Source organism: Canis lupus, chromosome 5 (genome assembly GCF_048164855.1).
Source record: "Canis lupus baileyi chromosome 5, mCanLup2.hap1, whole genome shotgun sequence".
NCBI classification, from domain to species: domain Eukaryota; kingdom Metazoa; phylum Chordata; class Mammalia; order Carnivora; family Canidae; genus Canis; species Canis lupus.
This window is the reverse complement of record NC_132842.1, coordinates 46,044,091-46,071,023: the sequence shown is the minus strand read 5'-3', so window position 1 is coordinate 46,071,023 and position 26,933 is coordinate 46,044,091. Positions and strand designations below refer to the sequence as shown.

At 40.5% G+C, this 26,933-nt stretch overlaps 2 protein-coding genes across 6 annotated transcripts; one reads left to right on the top strand and one right to left on the bottom strand.

Annotated features, from left to right (window-relative positions):
- Window positions 1–1,783: 1,783 nt before the first annotated feature.
- Window positions 1,784–22,202, bottom strand: GAPT (GRB2 binding adaptor protein, transmembrane). 5 transcript variants are annotated; one of them, XM_072826513.1, is made up of 4 exons: window positions 20,908–22,202; window positions 9,694–9,748; window positions 7,461–7,525; window positions 1,784–7,031 (listed from the first exon to the last, which is right to left on the bottom strand). In XM_072826513.1, the coding sequence occupies exon 4, from the start codon at window positions 7,018–7,020 to the stop codon at window positions 6,163–6,165; it is 858 nt and encodes a 285-aa protein (XP_072682614.1). In that variant the 5' UTR covers window positions 7,021–7,031; window positions 7,461–7,525; window positions 9,694–9,748; window positions 20,908–22,202; the 3' UTR covers window positions 1,784–6,162. The 5 variants fall into 5 exon arrangements, with proteins under 5 accessions (XP_072682614.1, XP_072682613.1, XP_072682616.1 ...); XM_072826512.1 differs by lacking the exon at window positions 20,908–22,202 and adding an exon at window positions 10,231–10,658; XM_072826515.1 differs by lacking the exon at window positions 9,694–9,748.
- Window positions 18,045–26,932, top strand: LOC140634476 (uncharacterized). The gene is made up of 5 exons (XM_072828441.1): window positions 18,045–18,114; window positions 18,405–18,573; window positions 21,051–21,315; window positions 21,818–23,176; window positions 26,768–26,932. The coding sequence occupies exons 1-4, from the start codon at window positions 18,045–18,047 to the stop codon at window positions 22,304–22,306; spliced, it is 993 nt and encodes a 330-aa protein (XP_072684542.1). The 3' UTR covers window positions 22,307–23,176; window positions 26,768–26,932.
- Window position 26,933: the final 1 nt, after the last annotated feature.

The window sequence follows — 26,933 nt, the reverse complement described above, 5'->3', positions numbered from 1 at the left end:
TTGTCAGACTAGATAAGTAAGCAAGACCTAACTCCATGCTACCTACAAAAAAAGTCCTATCAATATAAAGGCACAAATAGGTTAAAAGCAAATGGATGGAAAAGATACCCTATGCTACCACTAATTAAAAGAAAGTTGAAATGGCTATACTAATATCAGACAAAGGATATTTCAGATTAAGATTATTGCAAGAAAGACTGTGATTTGATAATGATAAAGGGGTCAAATAATCAAGAGGACATAATGATGATACTTAATGTTTCTTCACCTAATAACAGAACTTTAAAAATACACAAGATAAAAACTATAAAAAAGGCAATATTGTAAGGAGAAACAGGCAAAATCCATATATAATCCAAAATTCAACAGTTATCTCTTAGTAACAGAAAAGTAGAAAGAAAAATCAGGAAGAACACAGAGGAATTGATTCAAATGTCTATTGATTGAAGACTGGATAAATAAAATGTAACATATTCATCCAATGTAGTATTATTCAACCATTAAGAGGAATGAATTACTGGTATGTGCTAAAATGCTATGCTAAGTGAAAGAAGTCAGTCATAAAAGATCACATATTACATGATTCTATCTATATGAAATATCCAGAATTGTCAAATATATAGAGACAGAAGGTAGAGTAATGGTTGTCCGATGATATGACTGAATATTTGTGTTCCCATAATTCATATGTCAAAACCTAATACCTAATGTGATGGTATTTGGAAGTAGGACTTGGGGAGGAGGTTAGATCATAAATAGGATTATTGCCCTTATAAAAGAGATTTCAGAGAGATCCCTCCATCTGCCACCAGATGAGGACACTATGAGAACATGGCAATCTAAGAACCAGGAAGTATGCTCTCACCAGACAGTTTACTGACACCTTGATCTTGGGACTTCTCAGACTCCAGAATTGTGAGAAATAAATGTTTGTTTAAACCACATTTTTTTTTTTTTTAACAGCAGACTGAATTGAGACATCGGGGAATGGAAGAAAGGAAAATGGAAAGTGACTGGCCAGGAAATTTCTTTAGAGAATGATGAAAAGGTTCTGGAATTAGACAGTGATGAAATTTGCACAACTTTGTGAATATACTAAAAACCACTAAATTTTGTGCTTCAAACACACACAATTTATGGTGTGTAAATTGTGTCTCAATAAAAGAAATTATAAACGACTTGAACCATATTGTCCATCATCTTGAACTAAGTGGAACTAAATGCCATTTATAGCATACTACACTCGATAGCAGAACACACATTCTTTTCAAGTTCACATGAAACACTTTCCAAGACAAACCCTATTATAGACCACAGAACAATTTTCAAATCTAAATTCAAATCATATAAAATTTGTTCTCTCACCACAGTGAATTTAAATTATAAATCAGCTTCACTTTAAGAAACTAGATAGAGGGACGCCTGGGTGGCCCAGCATTTGGGTGTCTGCCTTTGGCTCAGGGCGTCATCCTGGAGTCCCAGGTTCAAGTTCCGCATTGGGCTCCCTGCATGAAGCCTGCTCCTCCCTCTGCCTGTATCTCTGCCTCTCTCTCTCTCTATGTCTCTCATGAGTAAATAAATAAAACCTTTAATAAAAAGAAACTAGAGCTTACCAAAGATAATTAAGCAGAAAAAAATATATAAAGAGTGGCAATCAATGAAATATAAAACTTACAAACAATAAAGAAAATCAGTGAAATCTTTTGAAAAGATAGAAAAGACAAAAATTACCAAAATGAAGAATGAGAGAAGTGATATCATTATATGCATATATTAAGGAGATAATAAGGGAAGGTTATGAATAATTTTACACTAATAAATTCAACAACTTGGAAGAAATGGACAAATTTCCTGAAAGATCAACTACCAGAGGTCATTCAAGAATAGACAATTTAATATTCCTATCTCAATTAGAGAAATTGAATTTGTATTTTTGAATCTTCTCACAAAGAAAATTCCAGGCCCATAGAGCCTCACTAATACAAACACTTAAGGAAGAAATACCAATTCTATACAAACTCTTTCAGAAGATTATATGAGGTGAGCACCACTCTGATGCTAACATCCGATTAAGTGACCATACTTCATTCACTTCTTGGGACAGTAGAGCTTAGTTTCCGCAAACAGTATTTTTAAATTCCAAACAGTCTTCTGATGTCTTTAGGGAGCCTCCTTCTACCTGGAAGCTTCCTATTGACTCCAGAGCAGAGAAAACTGATGATGATTATAATCTAGTACATAATACTTTAACTAAGGTCAGTGACTCTTGGACCTCAAAAATAGAAGCAGTGTCTCCTTTTTCCCTTGTTCTGCTTTGAGGTCCTCATGTCTTAACAGTAACAAAAGTAGCCAAGGTGATTTTCTGATATATTTATTGTTCTCCCAGCAGCTAAAGTAAAATGTGAGTTAAAATACCATTTTAATATTGTTCAATAGCTTGCCACTCATTGATGAAAACTCATAAAGTATGTGAAGTGAAATGTTTCAAGCTGAGGGCTGAGAGCAAGCCGAAGAAGCCAGGTGCTCGCTGTTGCTGGATGTTGGCCATGGAGTCCTTCAGAGATTAGCTCTAAGTCACAGGATGCGAACACGCCTACATTTCTGGGAGTATGAAGCAAAGCTACCCTCATTACATTTGATGGTCCTGTCTCCTTTCCCTCATCTCTGACATCCTTCCTCTTTTAATTGTGGTGTAAGTGGTCACTTTTGCTAATATTATAACACAAATACAAACTGTTGCTCTCAGAAGATGCAGACAGATTTTTATTATCTTTACCTCTCAAGGACATTTTTACTTTTGGGGTTTTAAAGAAGGCAGAGAAATACTGTAATCAAGGATGCAGGTAGCAAATAAAAATTTGAAGGACTCAGAGGAAGAGAGAAGAAGAAGGCAGAGTTGGGGGGTGATGTGGAGAAGTGAGGGAGGAACGGGAAATGAGAGGATGAGGAAGAGAAGAGGGAATCAAAACCAGAGAGAAGACAAAGAATGGAGTTATGGACAGTAAAAAGAGGAAGTGAATGACAAACTCTTCTATTCCCCTTTGCCCACCTCCATCAAGAACTGCTAGGAAGGAGAGTAGGAAGAGGTTCTCGACTAATAAGAAACTTACAATTAGCTTAAAAAAGAAGTCAAGATAGGAACTGGGTGGGATCATGGATTAAATACTTTTACACAGACTTTACCATCTTTTCTGGCCAAAGAGAATACACAAGTATCAAATATTCATCCTAAAAAAACAAAAAACAAATATTCATCCTATCTCTGGAAAATGAACTATAATGGATGTGTCAATATATCATGTTTCACAATACCAACCAACATTCTTAGAGCTAGGAATCTGCGGCATTCCCCAATGGCCACTCTTTCTCAGTCTCCTTTGCTAGAGTCTCCTCATTGATCTAGCATTGAAATACCGCAGTCTGAGGGGGGACTTCTGGATTCCTCTCCTTCTTTTTCCCTTGGTCCTCTACTCTTTGCTCTAGCTGAGCCCATAAATCCCTGCTCCTGTAGATGCCACCTAAATGGCTCTCAAAAGTACATATCCAGTTGGGAGCTCTTCTGCAAAATCCAAATGTGTACATACCCCTGAAACTAGGTATTTCTACCTGAGTCTCAGGACTCATCAGAATAAACACGTCTAAAATTGATTTTGCCCCTTCGGTAGTAGTTTAATTAACCTAAATTCAATTTACAACTGCCGTTTTCCCTTGCCTCCTTTCCTAGGAGACCATCAAAAGTCACAATTCAATTTCCCAACCACTCTGATACTTGGTGGTATCCATGGATCTGTGTAACAGTTCTGGCCAATGATGTATAAATAGGTATTTCCTGATGTTGTCTTTTCCTTTCATCCTTCTTCAGGACTGGAACACAGGCATAAGGTTTGCACATTCCACAATCACTTGGTGATCATGAGATAATACAAATGAGGATGAAAGTTACAGCACTAAAGATGACAGGAAATGGAGAAAGAACATGGATCTCTGAGGGGACTATCAGCCTAGTATGCTACCCCTCAAATGCCTCAATTCAATGTCCGCATTATTTGAAATTAAGGAAGGTGTACATTTGGAAGCCTCCAAAACTGTTTTCTCACTAAGTCTTCCTCATCTCATTGAAATGTTTCATAATTGCCCCTGAAGCTCCAGCCAGAAATAAGGTGGCTCTTCTAGATTTCTGTTTCCCATAACCTCACAATCTTAACTCTCCCTTACCAAACACACTTACTGAGTCCATCCATAATTTCTGTGGCTGTTTCTCCAGAGACTAGAGCTGCACTTCAGCCACCATAGTGTCAATTAAATGCGAAAGATTTTCATATGCTGGTCCCATTCCTGCCCATCTCACATTTGCATGGTTAACTCCTTCACTCTCAAGTCCCAGGCTAAGTGTGTCCTTAGAGAGGCCTCTTTGGATCATCTTATTAGAATTCTTCCTACCCAAGCCCCTTGCTCTCAAAAACAGAAAGTTTTTTTTTTCTTCAAAGCACCTACTCAATCATTTTTATTTGTATATTGGAGTCCGCCTGGGGAAATAGTAACCATACCAGTTTGTTTTAACAGGGAGAATTTAATGTAGAGAATTAGCAAAAAGGACTTGTTTGGGAAGATGAAAAGAGGACACTGAGGTGCCGCAGAGCTAGTACAGGAGATGGCTCCACACCTGGGGCTGGGATCTGGAGCTCTGACTGTCCCATTCAACACTGCCCATACCTCAGAGCCTCAGAGGAGGCTGAGGAGCTGCTTTACAGATTCCAAGGAGAAGGAGTTACCTGGCTGGTACTGCTACCTCAGACTGGGGGCATCCAAGTCGGTTCTGGGAATGAAAGAAACTAGAAACTGCCAACAATTGGTGATGCTGTAGTCAATTCCATGGCAATGGTTACCTGCTGGGACAATAAGGAGAGAGAAAAAGAGCAAGCCCCTTTTGATTCTACTGCCTACCAGTCTTCCACACTGCTCCCTATGAACAGAGAACCTAATATGGATCCACTTGGCAAAGGAAAAACTGTGGTTTGCAGAGCCTCAGCCTGAGAGATTCAGAGCAGCACATTAAAAAAGGCTGAGTTCAGGGGTAAGATATCATCACTTAAGAAGCAGCACAGGATTTATTTATTGCCTTTTCTTTCCTGCTAGACAATATGTGTTCAAGGCCCATGCCTTACTTTTTGCTGTTTTACTCCTGCCATGTACAGTAAAAGGAGACAGAAGGTACTCAAAAAATATTTCTTGAATGGATGAATTTATTAGATTTTTCTCAAAACTAGTGAAAAAATGTACAATTTAATTCCTTGTCAATTGAACAATACCAAATGCCTCATACGATGGTCTAAAGAGTGGAGCACTAAAATATGAATATGAGGCAATTCCTTACTATTTACTAAGGAATTTAAGACATTCTCATATGAGAGCAAATCATAAAATGCTATAGAAAACATTCATATGTTTAAATGCAGACAATTAAATAGGCAGCAAAATCTACAGGAAATCAGAAAAGGAAAAGGGAAAGATAAGTTTGGAATAATTCAGAAGACTTGGGGAAGAAGTTGCATCTGAGGCAGGCTTGAAAGAGGGCAGACAAGCAAAGCTAAGGATGAGGGATGAGTCTGGCAGGTTTTCAGATGATTCAGATGAAAGCAGAGTAGTGAGAAATTAGTAGAAGTCACTGGAAAAGTAAAATGGAACCAACTGTGGGAAATTGTAAATTCTGGAGTTAAAATTATAAAGAGTATATCTTTTGTAAAAAGGATCACTAAGAGGTGTTAAGCAAAGGGTTGTTGTGGCATTTGGGAGTATTTTCTGAAGACAAATTTGGCAGCATCATGGGAACTGACTGAATGTGTAGAAACTAGAGCCAGAAAGACTAGTTAGAAGACTGACAAAGATCTTGAGCCAGAAGGAGATGATAGAGCTAGAAATAAGAGGAAGAAAATAATGGAACATTTAGAAGGAAGAATCAATGTAACATAAAACAGAGTTAATCTAGGGAAAGGTGAGCAAAGAGGATATCTGGAATTAATCCACAGTGATACACAGAGAGAAGGTTCAGGAGGGTGGAGACAGATGAAAGATCACTGAGTTTCATCTGAAGGACATTAGTACAATGGAAGTCCCAGTGAATGTTTATCCTCTAATAACTAAACCCAGTATTTTCAAAAGTTGTTATGAATCTGGAAGAATATATATGTCTTCATCTTGAGGGACTTCGGGAGTACTAGGCTTCTGGAAGTTACAATATTGAAACAGCATCTCATTTCCATAGATGTGCTCCTCGAAACTGGTCGGCCGAGTGTTCTCATATAGTTCGTTATTGGTTTCTTCCTTAGCTTTGGGAGCACCACTTTCCACATTCTCATAGTTGTCATGTGAGTTAGTCCCTCTCCCAGATTTGTAGTCTTGGGTCTGAACTGAGATTTTATGTCTTGAGCTGACAGCAAGGGGACTTGAGAGTGTTTTAGTATAGTTTTTTTTCCTGCTGCTCCTCCTTTGCAAGAACCTTGGTAAGGTAAATTGCACCAGGTCACGGTGCTTCCAGCGCCAAATACACCCAATTCCACAAATCAACAAAAGGAAAAGAAGGCAAATTCCTATAGAAGTGGTCACTGATGTGTTTCCACAGCTTTTCAACATTTCTACACAGGCAGTGTTGTTCAGCCGTATGGCAGAGCCCTCAATGAATTCACAGGCGCAGACCAATGTAATTCCTTGCAGGGTATAGTTTAAAAGTAATCTTGGAAGCTCTTTTAGGCATTTATTTTTCAGAGGTAAAAGAACATTATCTGGCAAAGTCCTGATACAATTAGAGGAGAGATTGAGTACACTTAGCCTTGGAAGATCCTTCTCATTGTATGCGATCTTTTCCACATTACAACCGTTAATGGATAATTGCACCGTGTCAGGGGGGACTTTAATTGATTCTACTCCACTTTCTTTCAGTGAATCACACAATGAAGCAGAAATGAGTGGAAGATAATGGCAGAGCAGACAACTCAAGAAAGAGATGGTTGAACGATCTGCCATCCAGATGGTTCCTATAAATTAAAAAAATATATTAATTGCATATTTACTACACAATATAATAGGGGAATCTGCCAATACGTACCAATTTATTAAGCACAAGCATTTGGTGAGTTTCTGCCTCAAAACAGAATACAGTACTAGCTGTTGTGAGGAGAGAAAAAGAGAAGAACTTCTATCTGCTTAAGCCTGACTGGTCTTATCAATTAGATTTCAACATGGCTTTTGACAATAAGGCCAAGCATTTTCAAGTGAGGGACAATGCTCTGAATGCAACAGGAGGAAGGGACAAGGGTATACCTGTGCAGTGATTTTCATTACTTAATTGCCTCCTCTGTGAGGCCTTTTCCTTAATCACTCCTTCACCTGTATGGCCTATGAATGAGTCCATTCTCTATTACAGTATGACAGCCTACATGACAAGGAATTGTGTGTCTTCCTACCTGGGTAAATGGTGGGCAGGGATCAGGTCTTTTCATCTTTATATTCCTAGATAATAGGATAGTACCTAGAGCAGAAAAGAAATTCAATTGATATTTATTAAATAAGTGACTCAAGAAACAAATGACTCCAAGTCTCAGCATCTAATTGCTTAAGTTTTTTAAAACTTAATACATGTCTTCTAAAGGGTATAGATTTTTTTGTTTTAAGATTTTGTTTATTTATTTGAGAGAGAGAGTGGGGAGAGGGAGAGAGCAAGAGACACCACAAGCAGGGGTGAGGGGCAGAGGGAGAGGGAGAAGCAGACTCTCTGCTGAGTAGGGATTCCCAACATGCGGCTCGATCCCAGGACCCCAGGATCATGACCTGAGCCGAATGCAGACACTTAACCAACTGAGAGCCACCTAGGTGCCCTAAAGGGCACAGTTGATATTTAAAAGAAGAAAGACTTCTTTGACTTACAAAAAAAATATCTAAAACAAACTTTGAAAGGCTTTCGATCACTAGTGTTCTCACAACTTCTAGAAAACAACTTTTCACTTAAGATAATTTCAGAATGTTTTCTGCCAAAACTTTAAAATGGCAAAGAGGAGATAAATGAAAAGTATTCAATCAGACTGAGCATTGTACTATGATTTTATCAACAAAACATTATTACTGTATGTTTTCAGCCTAGACACAGAAATAGTTACAACTAATATGATTTTAACTGTTGCTGTTTGTAGTTTTATTGAGATACATAACTGATACACAACATTGTATAGGTTCAAGGTACACAGCCTGATGATTTGATATATGAATACATATTGTTAAATGATCCCCACACTAAATTTAGTTGATGACCATCACCTCACATAGTTACAGATTTTTTCATCTCATAATAATAAGATCTACTCTCTTAGCAACTTTCAAATTTACAATACAGTGTTAACTATAGTCATCCAATATTGTTAACAGTACTTGTGGGATGACTATCATCTATTGAATGTCACTGTTGATAATATTTAGTTAAAAGCTTATTTTGGATCAGCTTCTAAACACTTTTACATAGATTTTCTCATTTGATCCTACAGATGCCATATGAAGTAGATACTATTGTTATGCCCATTTTACAGAAGAGTAAGGAGAAGATTAAAGAATTTAATTTCCTGAATAACTAACAAGTGACTGAATCAGGATTCAAGTAAAATTTGCCCCCAAATACTATTCTTACCCAAATTTCTATAAATGACTATCGAGAACATCTATTGCTAAATTTTCATAGCTCATTTTGCTCTGAGGTTCTTGAGAGCTGGAGTTCTTATTTATCTTTATATTACCAAAACCAGTACTAGACACAGAAGAGCTACTTTCTTAAATATTTGTTAGTGAATGGAGCAAACAGCATTAGGATAACAGTAGTAACAATAAACAGGGAAAAAGAAACCCCAGTAAGGTGAGCCCTGCATTCGGTGAGTTTTCACACAAGATAGTAAATTTGTTCAAGGTTGGAATGCATCAATGTGAAAAATTTCAGTTTGGCATTTCACACAATTATACCAAATTACATATAAAATTGAGTTAACTTTTACAAAATGTATTCGATAAATCTATATGGACAGATATCCCAGATCTAGACACCTTTTAAATTCTTTGGAACCTCTGTAGGTTCCCTCTTTTATAAAGACCAGACATAATGCTGTGTCCAAAGGTAAGTATTTGGCAAATAACTTTAACCATTAGTACCTCATTTCCTTTCTAAAACAGGTAAGAACTGATTTTATGTAAGATTTTTTTATGGTATAAGTGATTACTCATTTAAGCAAAAATTTGGTAGCATATTTGAACTGAATTTCAAATATAGATTACACTTAGTCACCTTTTTAAAAAGCTAAGCTTGCAACAAAAGCGGGGGAGGTGAACTATTGCTAAGGATTAGATAATAAATTGCCCTCTCAATTTCCAAGACGAGAATTTATTGTTATCATCTATGTTCTATGTAGATATTCCAAAACATGCCAAATATTAAAACTGTCTGTTGGGGATCCCTGGGTGGCTCAGCGTTTTGGTGCCTGCCTTTGGCCCAGGGCATGATCCTGGAGTCCCGGGATCGAGTCCCGCATCAGGCTCCCTGCATGGAGCCTGCTTCTCCCTCTGCCTGTGTCTCTGCCTCTCTCTCTCTCTCTCTCTCTCTCTCTGTGTCTCATGAATAAATAAATAAAATCTTTTAAAAAAAACTGTCAAAGAAGTACTTACTGAGATAAACACAAGAAGACTTTTTAGAGAAGAAGAAATGTATCCTTTTTCTTTTCTACAAAACAATAGGAAAAACTCTGAGAGGTAAAATGGAAAGACTTACTGGAAAGAAGACTATATGTTAAAAGAGAGCCTTTCAAAGCCAGCTTAACTTCAAATAAGTCTCATTTTGCCCAATCTGCAAGAAGGCTGTTCCTGTTTTGGAAAACGGTTCCAACAGGCTACCTAACAATTCTCATTTGTCTTAAAATCACAAATGGTTGATAGACGTCTGTAATCTTCAAAAGCAGAATATTGCTCTTCTGTTTGGAAACAAGACAGTAGTAGCAAAGGCTAATCTTATACACATAAGCATACATACTGGTAAGGATAGGTTAACATCACCCTTAGTTTGTAAACTGATTTTTCCTCCTATTGCAACCTATGGCCACCTAAAACTTGTCTAGTAACATGAAAAAGGTCAAGGTCATTATTTAAAATGGACTTGTTCCCTACAGTTTTTCATTAGCCACACACCTTAAATCGCTTCTCACTTACCTTGAGACAGTTAAGCCAAACTCTTTTCTATCCTTCTGCTTAAACCTGCTTTAGTGTTCCTCTTTTTCGCTTTGGTCAGTTACTTCCTTCTTTACCCCCTCCTTTTAGATTATTTCATACTTGCGAGGTTTCCTGGTTCTAGAGGAAGTTCTTATCAGAAGTACCAGAATTAAGATAAATGGCATCAGTTTTTGAAAAACAAGTCCAGCCCTTCATCCTTATCATTAATTCTCCAACTATATCAGAAAATAATGCGTGGAGCCCAGATGCTTTTTTTATTTGTGCGATATTTGCAGTCCTCACTTGAGAATCAATAACAGTCATTTCACTTGCATTTAAAATTTTTTAAAAAGAAAATTTGGGGGCAGCCCGGGTGGCTTGGCAGTTTAGCGCCGCCTTCAGTCCAGGGCTGAAGATCCTAGAGACTTGGGATTGAGTCCCATGTCGGGCTCCTTGCATGGAGCCTGCTTCTCCCTCTGCCTGTGTCTCTGCCTCTCTCTCTCTCTCTCTGTGTGTCTCTCATGAATAAATAAATAAAATCTTAAAAAAATTTTTTTGAAATGTAGTTACATGGAGATCTTGTTTATCTGTTTATTTGTAGGATTGCCAAAACGGCTCTCAATTCAAATACTATGTCCCAGTGCCACCAGTTATGTTTCCACTCATCAAACCAGTGTCTGATTTTGGCTCCAAAAATGTTAATATTCCTTTAAGTTGAGAAGATAGGAATTTCTCAAAGTATATATTCAACTTTAGTTGTGAGATTTCTGTGATCTTCTAGTAGGGAAAAAGAAAAACCATTTCATTTTGTTTAATAACAGAAGCCAGCATATTCTGGGCACTCAATGTGTCTTCTAAACACTTCATGGATTGCTCAGTAACTCCCGACATTCACCCATGGGAGAGAGCTGCGAATCATCCTATGTTTCCCAGGAGGAAATGGAAGCAGAGGGATAACCTAATTCCCCGCCCAGTGTGGTCTGGCAGTGTGCCTCCAGCACCTGCGTATTAAACCAGAGTACTTGCTAGCTTGGGTGAATAACATGTTTCCAACATAGAACTCTTGTTTAAGAGCATTTTTCAGACACTAACTCCATGAAGCAAAAAGAAAAAGGCTGAATTAAAAAGAGGAGATCATAAAGCCATGGGAAGTTTGCCTTTTAAATTGTTTTGGGACTTTTTCAAACCCAGAGGATTTCCTTTGAACCAGGTGATTTATTTTATTTTATTTTTTAAGATTTTATTTATTTATTTATGAGAGACACAGAGAGAAAGGCAAAGACAGAAGCAGAGGGAGAAGCAGATTCCCCGCTAGGAGCCTGATGCAAGATTCGATCCCAGGACCCTGGGATCATGCCCTGAGCCAAAGGCAGATGCTCAACCACTGAGTCACCCAGGCATCCCCTAAACCAGGTAATTTAAATGAAGGTTTCATTATTGAAATATCAACCAGACGTCAGAAGAACAATGTCATTATGGATGGAGCATGCACATTGGGCCAGGAATCGCACTAAGCCATGGGGATGCAATAATGAACAGACTCCTCTGTGGCACCTAAAGCCTATCAGAAGAGGCTGCTGTCCACACAGATCATTTCAGATCAAGGACATGGGGCTAAGAAAGACATGAATGATCTGTTATGCACAGAGGACAGTGGGAATAAGGAAAAGAGGCATCCAATTCAGAATGGTCAAGAAAGGCAAGACCTGAGCAAAGCCTCATAGAATAAAAAGGAGTTAATCAAGGCAGAAGAGAAGGGTTCCAGTAAAAACCCGAGAGTGAAAGAGGTTATGAAGTGCTGTGAGGAATGAACCATGGAAGACAGTACTACCCTCCTGGTGTTCCATTTTAAGCTGTGAAATCTTCCACCTTGGAATATCTATCACAGCTAAAGACAGATACATTGTTATGGTTCATTGGGCAACTTAGAAAAGTTAGGTTATGATCCAGGGCTTAAAAACAAACAAAAAAACTTGATAATGAAAGACAAACAAAAAGGCTGAGGAGTATCATTCCTAAGTATAGATTCAACAGAAATGAGGCCTGTTTCTGTTTATACATGCTTTAATTCATATCTCAAAGTTCTAGAAACTTTCCAAAGGTCCCTCAACAATTCAATGGGTAAACAGAACATGATAAAACAATACAACTGAATATTACATATAGCAATAAAAAATCCCAAAGACTGATACATTACAACACAGATGGATTTCACAAACAAAATATAGACTTTATTTTTTAAAAAGATTTTATTTATTTTTACGAGAGAGAGAGAGAGAGGGAGGGAGCACCTGCTGGGGGAGAGGCAAATGGAGAGGGAGAGACAGACTCCCTGCTGAGCAGGGAGCCTGATATGGGGCTCGATCTCAGGACCATGAGGTCATACCTGAGCTGAAGGCAAACCCTTCACCTACTGAGCCACTCAGGTGTCCCTAATATAGATTTTAAAAAGCTAAGCACAAAAGAGTAAAACTGTAAGGTTCCATTCTCAAATCATGGAAAGCTTATCTATGAACACACAATGGCAGAAGTCAGAAAAATGGGGATTACTCTAGACTGGAAGCTGCATGAAGGAGCCTTTAAAAGTCATGAAAAAAAAAAAGTCATGAAAAGTTGGGGTGCCTGGATGGCTTAGTTAAGCATCCAACTCTTGATTTCAGCTCAGGTAATGATCTAGGATCATGAGATTGAGCCCCGAGTTGGGCTCTGCATTGAGCCCCAGAGAGTCTGCTTGAGATTCTCTCTCTAGTCCTCCTCCTTCCCCCGTTCATGTGTGGTCTCTTTTCTCTCTCTAAAAATAAATAAATAAATAAATAAATAAATAAATAAATAAATAAATAAATTAAAAAATAAAAGTCATGAACAGTTGAGATAAATATATATATATATATATATATATATATATATATATATATTATTTTTATTCATTCAGATTACCACCTCCTTTGGTAAACTGGCCTTCTAATTGGGATGGAGAAATACTTTGCTCAACTATGGGCAGACTTTGAGGTGGATAAATTCCAAATTTACCTAGAGTTTCTTGAGTCTAAAGGTGGATAAGGCTGATGGTAAGAAAGAGGGGAGTTATTAATGAATCCTGAGCCTAGTCAAAGTAGGGAATTTCTACTTTCTGAGATTTTGAATATGTTCTTTCATTGGTACACCAGAACTTACTTAAAGATGTGGTAGAGAAAAGTCATGCTCAACCTAGAAATAAATATCATTATAAAGCAATTTTATCTAAAAGAAATAATTCTAGCATCTTGGACAAGTAATACAACTTCTTGGTCTTGCTTTCTTCATCCATAGGACAACAATGGATTGAATGATCCCTAATGTCTCAACTCCTACTAAGTACATACGAACAGTATAAATAGTTGTCACATTCAAAAGAGGGTTTTTAAAACTATTTTTCATGTGTAGTATCTACTTCTCATTTTATTCTGACTCCCTCTTTTCATCATTAGTCTTTCCTAATTGCTACAAAGATCAGATAACATGACTTGAAGTTTGCTTCAACTCCAGTTGAACACTCCCTCCTTCCCCCTTTTATTCCTCAGATGACAATAAACGGACACTGCAAAACTTGAGCAATCATTCCACATGAAAAAAATGGAAAACCTTTATGCATCTTCATGAATAAAAGGGAAAGCTGCATAATTCAGCATTCCTCTAGTAAAGAGACGCACCATTCACCTTAGATTGTGGATACGATTTCACAAGTCAGATACCCGATAAACTATTTCAACAGAGTTTTTGTTCAGTTGAGGAGAGTACCGTAAACTAGGATTAGTAATAGCCTCCAAATCAGTCACAGTGTGACTCTGCCAACTTCTTCAGTTTTAAGTAACTGGGTATATTCTGGAACCATGCACTGTAGTCAGGCTGGATGTGAGAACTGCTGGACAGCAGACAGGACAGAGAAGACTACCATGACCATTTCAGATCTGGCAGTGGGAGGGGACTAGGATGGCAGGTTAGCTTGAAGAAGGAGGCACTATTCTAAATCCTTCGCATTGAGACCCTGAATAATCGCCTTTGCACACTGATGCTGAGTGAGAAATCAGGGGAAGAAGAGAACAGTAACTGCTTTAGATTCATTTTCTCTGCCTGCCCTGCCCCTGGGATGCTGTCCTATATAACTCTATTCCCATGAAGAGTAGTAGGAGGTGAAAAAAGCATCAAAACAACTACCACCAAAGTGGGTGGGAGCTAGGGATCTGTCTAAAAGGGCACTGATAACCAGGTTTTCCTTTTTTCCCTCTGCAGGAAATTGGCTTCAGATGCCAATTCAACTTTAGATGACCACTGAACATTCACCCAGAAAGCAAAGGCTGAAGGGTACAGGGCATAAGTGGTTTAACAGTTCCAAATAAGCCTTGTGATCCTCCAGCCAAACCAGTTTCTCCAAAATCCTTCTTCTGTGCTCCCTTATAGATACATTCACAATAGAACAAAGTTAAATGACATTGTCCTTTCTGCTCTTAGGAGACATACCTCTCATCATGACATGTTCCTTTTATTGCTTAATTTACCAGAATTTCAAGACTATCTCCTTCTTGTCTTCAGAGTCTACCCCTGTCTCTGACATTATCAACTAGCTTGGGCCGGTCACTGTACCACAGAGAGTCTCAATTTCCTCATCTGCAAAATGGACTTTAATGAGTCACTGGTTCTTATCTCTAGTCCCTCACTAGGGATCTCCTGAGGCGCTTTCAAAAAAATCAATGCTTGGATTCCAGGTCACAAAAACTACAGCAAAATATCTGAGGATATAACTAAAACATCAGTAGTTTTCAAAAGTTCCTCAGGTAATTAAAAGTCCCCAGCGAGCCAGTATTGAGTACACAGGCATTTTCTGAGCCATTATCCTAGGATTCTGCTCAATGACCTTGATGCAACTGCTGAACTCTAGTTTTCTTCACTATAAGAACGGAACCTGAGAGATAATGTTGCAAGAAAAGTTAAAAAAAAATCTACAAAGTGCTCAAAATTCATCAGAGAAGTTCATGTTATCAAAAGCTCCTAAGGAATTTGTATGCTGGCTAAAATGGCACTAATAGTTCATGCTCGCTGAGCATGTGTACCACTGCCCCCCACCCAGCCCCCTCATATGGGTTTTCTTTTTTAATTGTCACAACAAATATAAAGATGGGTTGTAAACACTAATCCAGAGGTGAGGAAATGGAGGCGTTGAAGGACAAACGGCTTGCCCACCATCATACAGCTTGTGCCAGAGTCTGAATTCAAACTCTGGCCATATGACTTGAATCTAGAGCCAGTGTTTTTCACCTCTGCAGTACTATGAACTGCCCTCTTACTTCTTAATTATGTAACCAAATTCCTGAGAGGGCCCAGATTAAAATTTGTTTTGCTCCAGATGGTACACAGCTGAATCCCTATCTATTGCTGAACATTTGACCTGAGCTAGATACGGCGGCCCAAGTGGAGGGGGTTAATGAGTCTGATGGCAGGAGGGGAGCTTTTGCTGGAGTTCTAATGAAGGATGAATGTTCTTAGGAAGCGATGGAGAAGGTAGAAAAAGGAGAGACTGGGGTATGAGATCAGGAAGGCCGTGACCAAGAATCTTTCTTCTGTACATTTCATGGGAGAGTGACACACTCACGATGGGGTCTTAGCGTGGTGATCCTTGTTACTATTGTGGGGAATGATGGAAACAACCTCATGTTTGGCTTTGATGCAACTGAGTGCAATTCCAAAGACAGTCTAGTCACTCATCTGTATATGCGAGGACATATTATTTTTTTCCAGACCTCATCATCTCTTGCCTGGGCAACTTACTGACCATCTTCCTCCTAACCTGGTCATTCAATAGTACGACTGTATCCTGCAAGCTGACAGAGTGATACTTTCCAAATATGAATCCCACACATCAGTCCCCTGCGTGAGACCCTTGATTGGTGCCCTGTAGTCTGAGAGTTAAACCCCAGCCCTACCACAGGTGGTCAGAAAGCTTTCTGTGGTCTAGCCCCCACCTCTTGGTGTCCCTTCCAGCCTCCTCCCTCCCTTCCTTGATCCCAGACACAACTGCCTTCTTACTAATCCTGCAACACTTCAGGTTCCTTTCTGCCTATAGGCCTGGCAGTAGTTGTTCCTTTTAACTCAATGGTAGTCTCCAAGATTGTCTACACATCCCTCATTCAGGCTTCCTCTTAGATATCTCCTCCTCAGGGGTGACTTCATTGGCCATCCTACTCTAGAGTCCACCTTACTCTGCCTCCCACCCCCGCTCACCCCTCCATTTATTTGCTCTCACTGCTCTCATACCACCCCATTTATTTTCATCAGAGCCTTTAGTACTAATACTTTTATATATATATATTTGTTTATTCTTGTATTCCCTTACCTTTTAGTGTTAATTTCATAACAACGTGTAACAACATAAGAACAGGGACCATGTCTTATTCCCCGCTCTATCTCTAGCAGTGTCTATTATGTCATGCAAAGGGGAACATTAAACATTTGCTGAGTGAATAAATGAAAGCAAGAGGCATCATTCTGAGAAAATAACCTTTGAGCTAAAGCAGATTTTTTTGGTATTAAACATAAACAGACACCAGACTTAATAAAACATATACATGTGTATGTCTATCTGTATACGATATTTACACATAAACACATCAATGTTTAAATATATATTTTTGAGAGAATAATAATTTTAAAAGTACCAATGTATTAACACTCAGATGGAGAAACTGAAAATTATCACTTCTTTGGAAGCCCCAATTTGTCCTACTGTGTAACATTGTCCTCATCTCCAGAATAACAATGATCTATGTTTTTTTTCAGTTAATCGGTCCTTGAACCTTTTTTTTTTTTTTTTTTTTTTTTTAAGTTTTACTACCTATGTATGTATCTCAAGTTTTGGAAACTGGAGAGCAAGCACAAACTCAGCTAACGGAGACCTGGCAGGATCACCACTAATAAATGAGGTTCTCAGAAGAAGAGAAGCTGCACTGAGCCATGGGACCACAGGCTGCCCCAGTGCCGTGACTGCAGACAAGCCCCTTCTGGTGGGCGAGAGTGTCAGAGGGACGGGTCTAAAAAGTGCCCTGAGAGCATAGAGCTCATTGTTAGGCAGTCGATAGGGCTCTAGCACGGACCACACATGGATGTCCAAGGGAGATGAGGTCAAAGCCAGGCGGTGCTTAGTATTTTCTGCTTCTAAGTATGGTTGCTAGGGATAGGTCAAAAAAGAACACTCTGTGAGAGTAAAAAGGGCCTTCAAGTCTCCTGACAGCATATTGTGAAGACAAACCAAGTGCAGGAGAATATCAGAACCGGCTCACTGGAACCTTCTGTCCTTGGCTTAAAAAAGAGTGCAGAATCTTTGCAGTTTCTTATGAAACTAAACATACTCTTCCCATATGATCCAGCCATCGTGTTCCTTGGTATTTACCCAAAACAATTAAAAACTTCTATCCACACAAAACCTGCACAAGCAGCTTTATGCCTAATTTCCAAAACTTGGTAGCAACCAAGATGTCCTTTAGTAGCTGAAAGGATAAACTGCAGTTCCACCAGACAATGAGATCTTATTCCATACTCCTAAGAAAGCTATCAATCAAGCCATAATAATATACGGAGGAACCTAAAACACACATTAATGAGGAGAAGCCAATCTGAAAAGTGTACATACTGTATGATTCTAACTGTATGACACTCTGGAAAAGGCAAAATTATGGAGATGGTAAAAAGGTCAGTGGTTGTAAAGGGTTGCGAAGGGGGAAGCTACGAGTGACCAGAGCACAGAGGATTTTTAGGGAAGTGAAACTACTCTGTATGATACCAGAATGAGGGATAAATGGCCTTCCATATTCGTCCACACTCACAGGATGTTCACCACCAAGAGTGAACTTCAGCGTAAACTACAGAGATTATGATGGATCAGAGTAGGCTCATTGATCTAACAAATTGGTCCTCTGGGGTGGGGGGGTAATGTTGGTAATGGGGGAGGCGCTGCAAGTGTGAGGGTGGGGGCACATGGGAAATCTCAGTACCTTCCCCTCAATTTTGCTGTGTACCTAAAACTGCTCTAACAAACTACAGTCTTAATTTTTTTAAAAAAGATGCAAAATAGGCTTCAATAGGATCCATCACTTGCAGCTAAAACTGTGATTGATACACTGTGTATTTTTGCACTCTGCTTTTAGACCCTCCTTGGACAGGCTGTATTGGATATGTACTGGAGATCCTCTGTTGCCAGGGACACAGCCACAACTCAGACTGGCTTACACAAAACAGATCTGTTGACCTACATGACTGGAAAGCCCATGAGCTGAATTTCATTAATAATGTTTCGTATCACAAACTACCTGGAAGGTACATGGATCCTCATTAAAATGGTTTTCATTTTCTTTAATATCTGCAAGTATTTCCAGACAAACTAAAACAAAGCAAAATAAAACAAATGCAAAGTGGCTGGATGTAGTAGCTTAAGAAATGTCATTGGTATGATGGTCTCTCCTCCCTTTCCTCTGCAGGCCCTGTCCAGGTGGGATCCCCTTGCTGCAGCCTCCAGCCCTGATGTTATTACAGCTGGGAGCATCCTGGCAAAAGTGCTTCTTCCTTCTCAACATTTCCACAAGTCTCAGAAATAACCACTGACCCGAGTCAGGTTTCAAGCCAACTCTTGCAAGAACTGTTCAGCTAGAGGTGTGTGCTGTTCTGATGGGGCAGGCCAGGCTCACATGCCTCCCTCCTCCCAGAGCTAATGAAATGAGGCTAACCACTTCTCTTCCCCCACTGATGCTTGCCTTACCAGAGAATATCATGGTGTTTTGACTAAGAGAAAAGGGATGGATACTAGGCAGGAGGAACACAAGTGACCATTTATGTTCTTGGAGATTATTTAAAGGAAAAACGACAGAAACAGGACAAACAGCTCCCTCAGGACAGAGAGAAGTAATCTCCCAAATTCTGTGGAGATCCTAAGGCCAAATTATTGTCAATAAGTTATCAAGAAGTAGAAGTGGAATTACATCTTCCATCAAAAACACTAGTATTAATGTGACAAAGATTCTATTCTTGACCAAATTCTAGCCAGGCTCCTCTGAGCCCTTTCTTGACTAACCTTCAAATATAATCTATAAAATTTTTTTGAAGATGTTATTTATTTACTCATGAGAGACACACAGAGATAGAAGCAGAGACACAGGCAGAGGGAGAAGCAGGCTCCCTGCAGGGAGCCCAATGCAGGACTCGATCCCAGGACCTCAGGATCACGACCGGAGCTGAAGGCTTAACCACTGAGCCACCCAGGTGACCCATGATCTATAAATTCTTGAACAAGTACTAACAGTTTAGGAGGGCTCAAGTCTTCACCTCTAGGACAACTGTCATACTCCCCCTCCAACAAAGTGTCTGCCTGAGAAAACTCAGGGCTGCTCCCCCCAAAAATACTATTTGCTCCAGCCAACCTCTGAAGATAGAGCCTGTCTCCTAGTCTCTGTGAGAAGGTAAAAGCCTAACTTCAATGAAGGCCAGTTAACAAAGGCAGATGGGTTTCACATGGACCAACACTCCCCCACCTTCCTGCTTTTTCTTAAGTTCTCACTTTTCTGATTCTACTGAACATGCACTTACCACTCTCTGCCCCTTCCATTTTCAATCTCCCTTTAGAACACCTAGCCACCTTTGTATAAATCCAAGTTGAATTCATTTCACACGGAAATCCTTTTCCTACTCAATAGCATATGACTGAGTCTAGTCTGTACTTGTCACTTGCACTTGACCTAGTATCTGCCTTTACTTATCCCTCACATCTGTATTACCAGTAGGAAAAGAAAGACAGTGGTGAAGGGCTGGCATGCTCCAGAAGCAAATGTAGAACTGAAACCCTAGAGAAGACTGACATCTACTTGGTTTGGCAATGTGCTTTCTTCCTTTCTTTTTTTATACCCACTCCTGTATGCATGTCAAGATATCACTTTCATTGTCATAAACAAGACTTCTCTGAAGTTGATCACAAGAAACCATCACACAAGGAGCCAGCAACACCTGAGGAGGTCATGTGGCTGGCCATCCTCGCTGGTCTGCTCAGCTCTGGGTAGACTGTGCGCAGTGTTCGTCTCCTGTGCGGATGTCTTTAGAAGCCACTCTGGACTGATAAACTTAGAAACTACTCCACACAAATACAATAAGCTCACCCTTGCATTATAGTGTTATACCAGCCAGAGCATTCGCTGATGACGTTCTCTACATTTTTTTAAAGCTTTACTGAGACATAATTGACAAATTGAAACATATTTAAAAACTGAGGAACAGATCCATCACCTCAGATATTCACTCTCTTTTCTGGAAACAACAACTCTTAAGATTTACTCTTTTAGCAAAATTCAAGTACACACTACAGTCACCATACTACACATTAGGACTTCCAGCCTTTCTTATCTTGTAACTAAAAGTTTGTACCCTTTCACAACTCGTCCCCATCTTCCCTGCCCTGCCCCCAGGCCCCTGAAAACCATGATTTTACTATTTCTGTGAGTTAGAATTTTTGTTAAGATTCCACATAAATGATCCTGTGCACTATCTGTCTTCTTTTCTCTGGCTGATTCAATTAGCATAGTACCCGTCAGGTTCATCAAGGGAGTTCCAAATGAGAGGATTTCCATCCTTTTTGCAGCTGAGTAATATTCCATCATATGTACATACCACATTCTCTTTATTCATCTGTTGAGGGACACAGGTTGCTTTCATACTTGTCTGTCATGGATAATACGGAGGTAGTGGTGCCGAAAGCACCCCGGGCTAGATGCGGTTTGCCGTGGAAGCCTCTATCCCTTCTTACTCGGGAGGCCTCCCCCCCGGGCGTCCTGCGCGCGGCTCGGAGCCCACGCGGCGCCCGGGGCCGGGGAGGGACGGCGGGCGTGCACGGCCCTGTCCCCGCGGGGCACCGCGAGCTGCTCCGGGCCCCAGATCCGACTGCTCGCTTTTGCTGACCCGGGGACACCTTCTCGTCCTGCTCACCCTTGCGTGAGGGGCACCGCGCCCGGGGCCCGAGGTGCCTCCTGTCACCCTACAGCGTCCCGCCTGGGACGGGCTGCGCTTCCGCCCGTGCAGGTAGGAGCCGGGCTCGGCACGGGCCTCGGTGCGGGTGTCCGCACGCCCTCGGGCTCTGCCAACGAGCGGGAGCCGCGCCTCGGCTAATGAGACGCAGCAGACCCTCCGTGCTCCTAGATGCCGGTCAGTGTGTGCACGCGCGGCTCGCGGGAGCCCCCGGGGGGCGCTCGGAGGAAGGGCCCCTCAGTCCTGCGCGCCCTGGAGGTCCGCGCCCGTCCCCCGTCCCTGAAGGGAGCCGCGGCCGACCTTCCGCGCCCTACGCTCGCCCCCTAGGGCACGGGGGGCGTCGCTGCCATTCCCCGGTCGACAGGGAAAGGCCCGGGGCGCTTGCAGCAGGTGAGGGCGAGCCCAGGCCTGTTTCTCCCAAGTGAAAGTAGACTTTGCTCCCAGGGTGACGGGGCCGGAGGGGGCGTGGGCGTGGGCGTGGGGGTGGGGGTGGGGACGAACATTCACACCATCCTCCCCTGTAGCCATGAGCCCAGGGGTGCCCTCTGCTCCCCAGATGCACGCAGACCCGTTCGCCAGCCTGGAGCAGGCCTGCTGCCTGGAGAAGCCCGCCTGCACGTCCAGAGCCGTCCCACGCCGTCCCTTTACTTCAGGGGTCGGTGAGGAACTTGCTCCACTCTCCGCTGACGGCCTTCTCGGCGAAGAGGGCCGCGAAGAACAGATGCTCGGGACGTTTCTCATCCTTACTTCAGTTCCTTGGTTACTGCACACCGGCGTACGGATCTTTGCCAAATGGACCTCAGCATTCGGTCGACCGCGGACGTTCCGCATGAAATCCGGGTCTACGCTCCCGAACAGTCCGGTGTGGACCACGCGGAGGACCACCGTGTGCCGCGCGGGCGGGCGTGCGCGGAGCGCCTCAGGCCCACTGTCGGGATCGCATTTTTCGGTTTGTGGTGCCCTCAGGCGGACAGAACCAGAATCGCAGGCCACCTCGCCAAAAGGGAAGGAAGACGTGTCCTTTCCCACGGAGAGCATTCTTTAATTACAAAATAGTGTTTCTCTGTAGCTCTGTAGCTGTGAAAACCCCAGGGTGATGTCTGGTGACACCCGGCAAGCCGATTCCAAGCTTTATAGGACAGTGGAAGGGATCAAAAATAGCAAAGTCCCTTCAAAGATTAAGCAAAGGTGGAAGGCCTTTCTCCACCAGCTGTCGGGACTTGTAGTGAAGCTGCCGAGGGTAAGCATCAGAGCCCTCTCAGGGATAGACTGATCAGATGCAAGAAGTACGGTGTCTGGAAGTGGGCCCACAGTATATGGGACTTTGATATATGACCAAAGAGTCATGACGTCCGTGAGCAAAGCAGGGGACCGTTCAGTAAAGAGAACTAGAATCCGGTGGCTTTTCCATAGCAAAACGAAGCAAAATCCCTCTCTCACACTGGATGACTTTTCCAGGGCTGCCGGAGCAAAATTCCACAGATTAGGGGCTCCAATGACAGAAATTTTTCTCACAGTTCTGGAGTCCGGAAGTCGAAGCTCAAGGTGTGGGCAGGCTTGGTTTCTCCTGAGACCTGTCTCCTTGGCTTGCAGACGGCTGCCTCCGGCCATGTCCCGATGTCCCAAGCACAGTCGTGTTCTGAGGGTTAGGGCTTCAACACATGAATTTTGGGAGGATGTGGCTCAGGCGGTAACACACACTGTATACAGACAGTCTACTCCAGATGGGGGAAGGACTTAAATTCAAGAATAAGACAAGATAATATTAGCAAATATAGGCAGTCAATTTTCTGAGTATCGGGTAATAAAAGATTTTTTTAGAAATCAAGATATGATTGAGATGTAACACTGTATTCATTTCAGGTGTACAACATGTTGATTTGACACATGTAAATACCATGGGATGGTTAACACGGTAAGTTGCCATCACTTCAAATCATTAGATTTTTTTTCTTTTGATGAGGAATTTTAAGATCTACCTTCTTAACAACTTTCAGATATATGAACAATATTATTAACTCTAGTTACCATGCTGTACATTACACCCCCAAGACTTATTTAATCTTGTTAGCAGAAAGTTTGTACCTTTTGACCTCCTTCACCCATTTTGTGCCGCTGGCCCCCACATCTCCCAGCCACCATTCTGGTCTCTGCTATGAGTTCAGTTTTTTTGTTTCCAGATATAAGTAAGAACATACAGTGTTTGTGTTTCTCTTTCTGACTCGTTTCACTTAGGAGAATGGCCTCAGGGTCCATCCATGTTGTCACAAATGGCAGGATATCCTTTTTATTTTTTTTATCACTGAATAGTATTCCATTTTGTGTATGTCAGGTTACATTTTCTTTATCCATTCTCCTTTCTCCACTGATGGAGACTTAAGGTGTTCCTTGGCTATGGTGAACCATGCTGCAGAGCATGGCAGTACCAGTACGTCTGTAGTTACGATTTTGTTTCCTTTGGATATATACCCAGAAGTGGGATTGCTGGGTCATGTTATACTTCTATTAGTAATTTCTTGAGGAACCTCCATCATGTTTTATACATAAACTGTATCTACATTTCCCTCAAGAGTGCACAAGGTTTCCTTTTCCCCATATGCTGGCCTGCATTTGGTGGCTTTCATCTTTCTGAAAGCAGACATTCTAAAAGGTATGATGCGGTATCTCATTCTGGTTTCATTTTGCATTTCCTGATAATTAATGATGTTGAGAACCTTTTTATGTCTTTGTTGGCCAATTTATATGTTGTCTTTGGAAAAATGTCTATTCAAAATCCTTGCCCATTTTTTAAAATTCTTTCTTTCTTGGGATCCCTGGGTGGCGCAGCGGTTTGGCGCCTGCCTTTGGCCCAGGGCGCGATCCTGGAGACCAGGGATCGAATCCCACATCGGGCTCCCGGTGCATGGAGCCTGCTTCTCCTTCTGCCTATGTCTCTGCCTCTCTCTCTCTCTCTCTGTGTGACTATCATAAATAAATAAAAATTAAAAAAAAATAAATAAAATTTTCTTTCTTTCTTTCTTTCTTTCATTTATTTATTTTAAAGATTTTATATATTTATTCATGAGAGACACAGAGAGAGAGAGGCAGACACATAGGCAGAGGGAGAAACAGGCTCAATGGGACTTGATCTCGGACCCCAGGATCACGCCCCGAGCCCAAGGGAAATGCTCAACCACTGAGCCAGGTGTCCCTTTTTGCCCACTTTTAATTTTGTGTTTTTTGTGGCTTTTTGTTGTATGAGTTCCTTCCATATTTTAGATATTAACTCCTTGACAGATAAGAGGTTGGCAAATATTTTCTCCCATTTCACAGGTTGCCTGTTCATTTTGTTGATAGTTTTCTTAGCTGTCCAGAGACTTTTTAGTCTGACGTAGGTTGAGGACATAGTTTATTTTCACCTTCTTTGTTTTTTTTTTTTAACTTCTTATTTTGAAACAAAATCTCTTTATTCCCTTTTCATTGTTAAAAATTTGAAAAACATAGAAACCGTAAAGGAGGCAATAAAGTGTAGATAAAACTACACTTTAAAAACTCGTAAGATACAATGAGCAACAATCCTAAGGTGGTCTTCTCCCCTACTCCTCTGTTATGTATTTCTTGGCATTATCATCCAAGCAGCAATTTCATTCCTCTGCTCCCCTCCCAGATATGGCTGCTTTCAGTGGTCTTCAGTGTCCAGTATCTTGAGTTGCTCTTTGGTCTAAGTCATTTTAGCCCCAGTGATCTGGCCAGATGGTATTGTAAATGATACTCTATTTTTCTCATCATTACTGCCCACCTTTTTGAATGCTCTAAACAGACTCTTAACTCTATCCCACCTGCAACTGCATTCATAAAGATTACTATCGAATTATCATTCTCCTTGACCTTTCTGCAATGTTTGGCACTTTCGTTATCCCTCCTCTTTGTCGTCATACTTGACTTCTGCATTCTCATCTGCCTTCTCTACTGGTTCTCTCCCTATGCCCTCACTTTTTCTGATCCTTTTCTCTTTCTTCAGGTCCTCTTACTCACAGGACTTAAGGTTTTTGGTCAATGTGCTAATAAATTCTGAAAATTATGTACCCCACCCCACATTTTTGAGTTGATATGTAAATTTTCAATAAGATTAACAGTCATAATTAATACACCATCTGAAACAGTGGATGTTCTGTGTATGCCTTAGATACATATTTGCCAAAACTATAGAGCTACATCTTCATTTTATGGAAAACTTCCTTTGTATAATTTAATTGGCAAACACAATCTTCGCTATTAAACTGATTGGTCAAAACTGACTTTGTGTTCTAACTCAAATACATGTGTTAATACCTGTCTTTGTCATAACCATCTGGCTTCTAAATTCTAAGTCTTGGAGGGGGGAAGGAATAAAATAATAAAAAATGGAAAAGAGAAAGAAAGGAGAAAAAGAAAATGAAAGAAAAGTTGTGGTATGAGGTCTTGCCACAGTTTGCAACTTGGAAGAAGTTTCTTACAGAGCTCTGCAGTCTCAAATTTTCCCTATTTGGGGGGGTGGGGGGGGCTCCAGAGGAATTTACACCTGGTGGAAATGAACAAGAGTTAAATTTTGGGCAGAGGGATGCATGGATGGACAATGGACAGATGAGAGATGTGCTCTCCTATTGTAAAATCGGAGAGGATATATCGGAAGGATATATCCTAAGGAGAAAAAGCAGCAAATTCAGTGATTTTATTGTTAATAGTAATATTGGTATTGATATTTGGAAATCTTTTTATGTATAGTAGAGAGCTAAATAAAGCAAATAGACAATTATGTTACTATTATTTTAAAATAAAATTCTCATTTTAAGAAATGAGTATAAAATTAAAAAATTAAGTACAACTCTATTAGCCAAATTTGAATTGGCAAATGTCAATTTAAACTCTAGAAAAGTTTGGGTCTAAAAATTTAAACTCTAGAAAACTTTGAAAAAAAAAGTATCTTCTACCTCTTTTGTCTGAATGGATCTGCATTTTAAAAAATAGTGACTATAACTGATTAATACACTTGAAACATAAAAATTCATGAGAACACAATGATACTCTAAAAAAATGGAAATAAAAACTTCCTTGCCCATATTGGAGATGACTGTTACACCAAATCCTAATTCCAAAATTGATCCTAATTCCAAAAGGGATTATATTAATTTATTCTTACAGTTCAAGGTAACAAGCCCACAGTTAATGAGGATATTTTTTCCAATTTTATTGAGATATAATTGATATATGACAGTATATAAGTTTAATCTTAAACAGTATAATTTTGTCATACAAATATCATGAAATGATTACCACAATACATTCAGTTAACATATATCAGCTCACTTAGATACAAAGTAAAAGAAAAAAACACTTTCTTTTTCTTGTGATGAGAACTCTTAGAATCTGCATAGATTCACTTATATGCAGGATTTTTGGGGGGAGGGGACAAATATAGTACTGAAAATGTATTTTCTTTTCCTTAAAATTTTCTTAACATTGTCTTATTTTTCATTTTTCTTTAAAGATTTTATTTATTATTTATTTGAGAGAGAGAATGATCAAGAGGAGGGGGAAAGAGCAGAAGAAGCAAACTCTCCACTGAGCAGGAAGCCCGATGTGGGACTCGAGCCCAGAACCCTGGGATATGACCTGAGCTGAAGGCAGATGCTTAACCAGCTGAGCTACCCAGG

What these genes read in the sequence shown, in the direction of transcription:
- GAPT (XM_072826513.1), bottom strand. Translation starts at nt 7,020, where the DNA reads ATGGCAGATCGTTCAACCATCTCTTTCTTGAGTTGTCTGCTCTGCCAT.
- LOC140634476 (XM_072828441.1), top strand. Translation starts at nt 18,045, where the DNA reads ATGAGGGATAAATGGCCTTCCATATTCGTCCACACTCACAGGATGTTC. An exon ending in CACCAAGAGTGAACTTCAGC is followed by an intron (nt 18,115 to 18,404) that starts GTAAACTACAGA and finishes CTCTGCTTTTAG; the next exon opens with ACCCTCCTTGGACAGGCTGT. An exon ending in TATCACAAACTACCTGGAAG is followed by an intron (nt 18,574 to 21,050) that starts GTACATGGATCC and finishes CTTACTCGGGAG; the next exon opens with GCCTCCCCCCCGGGCGTCCT.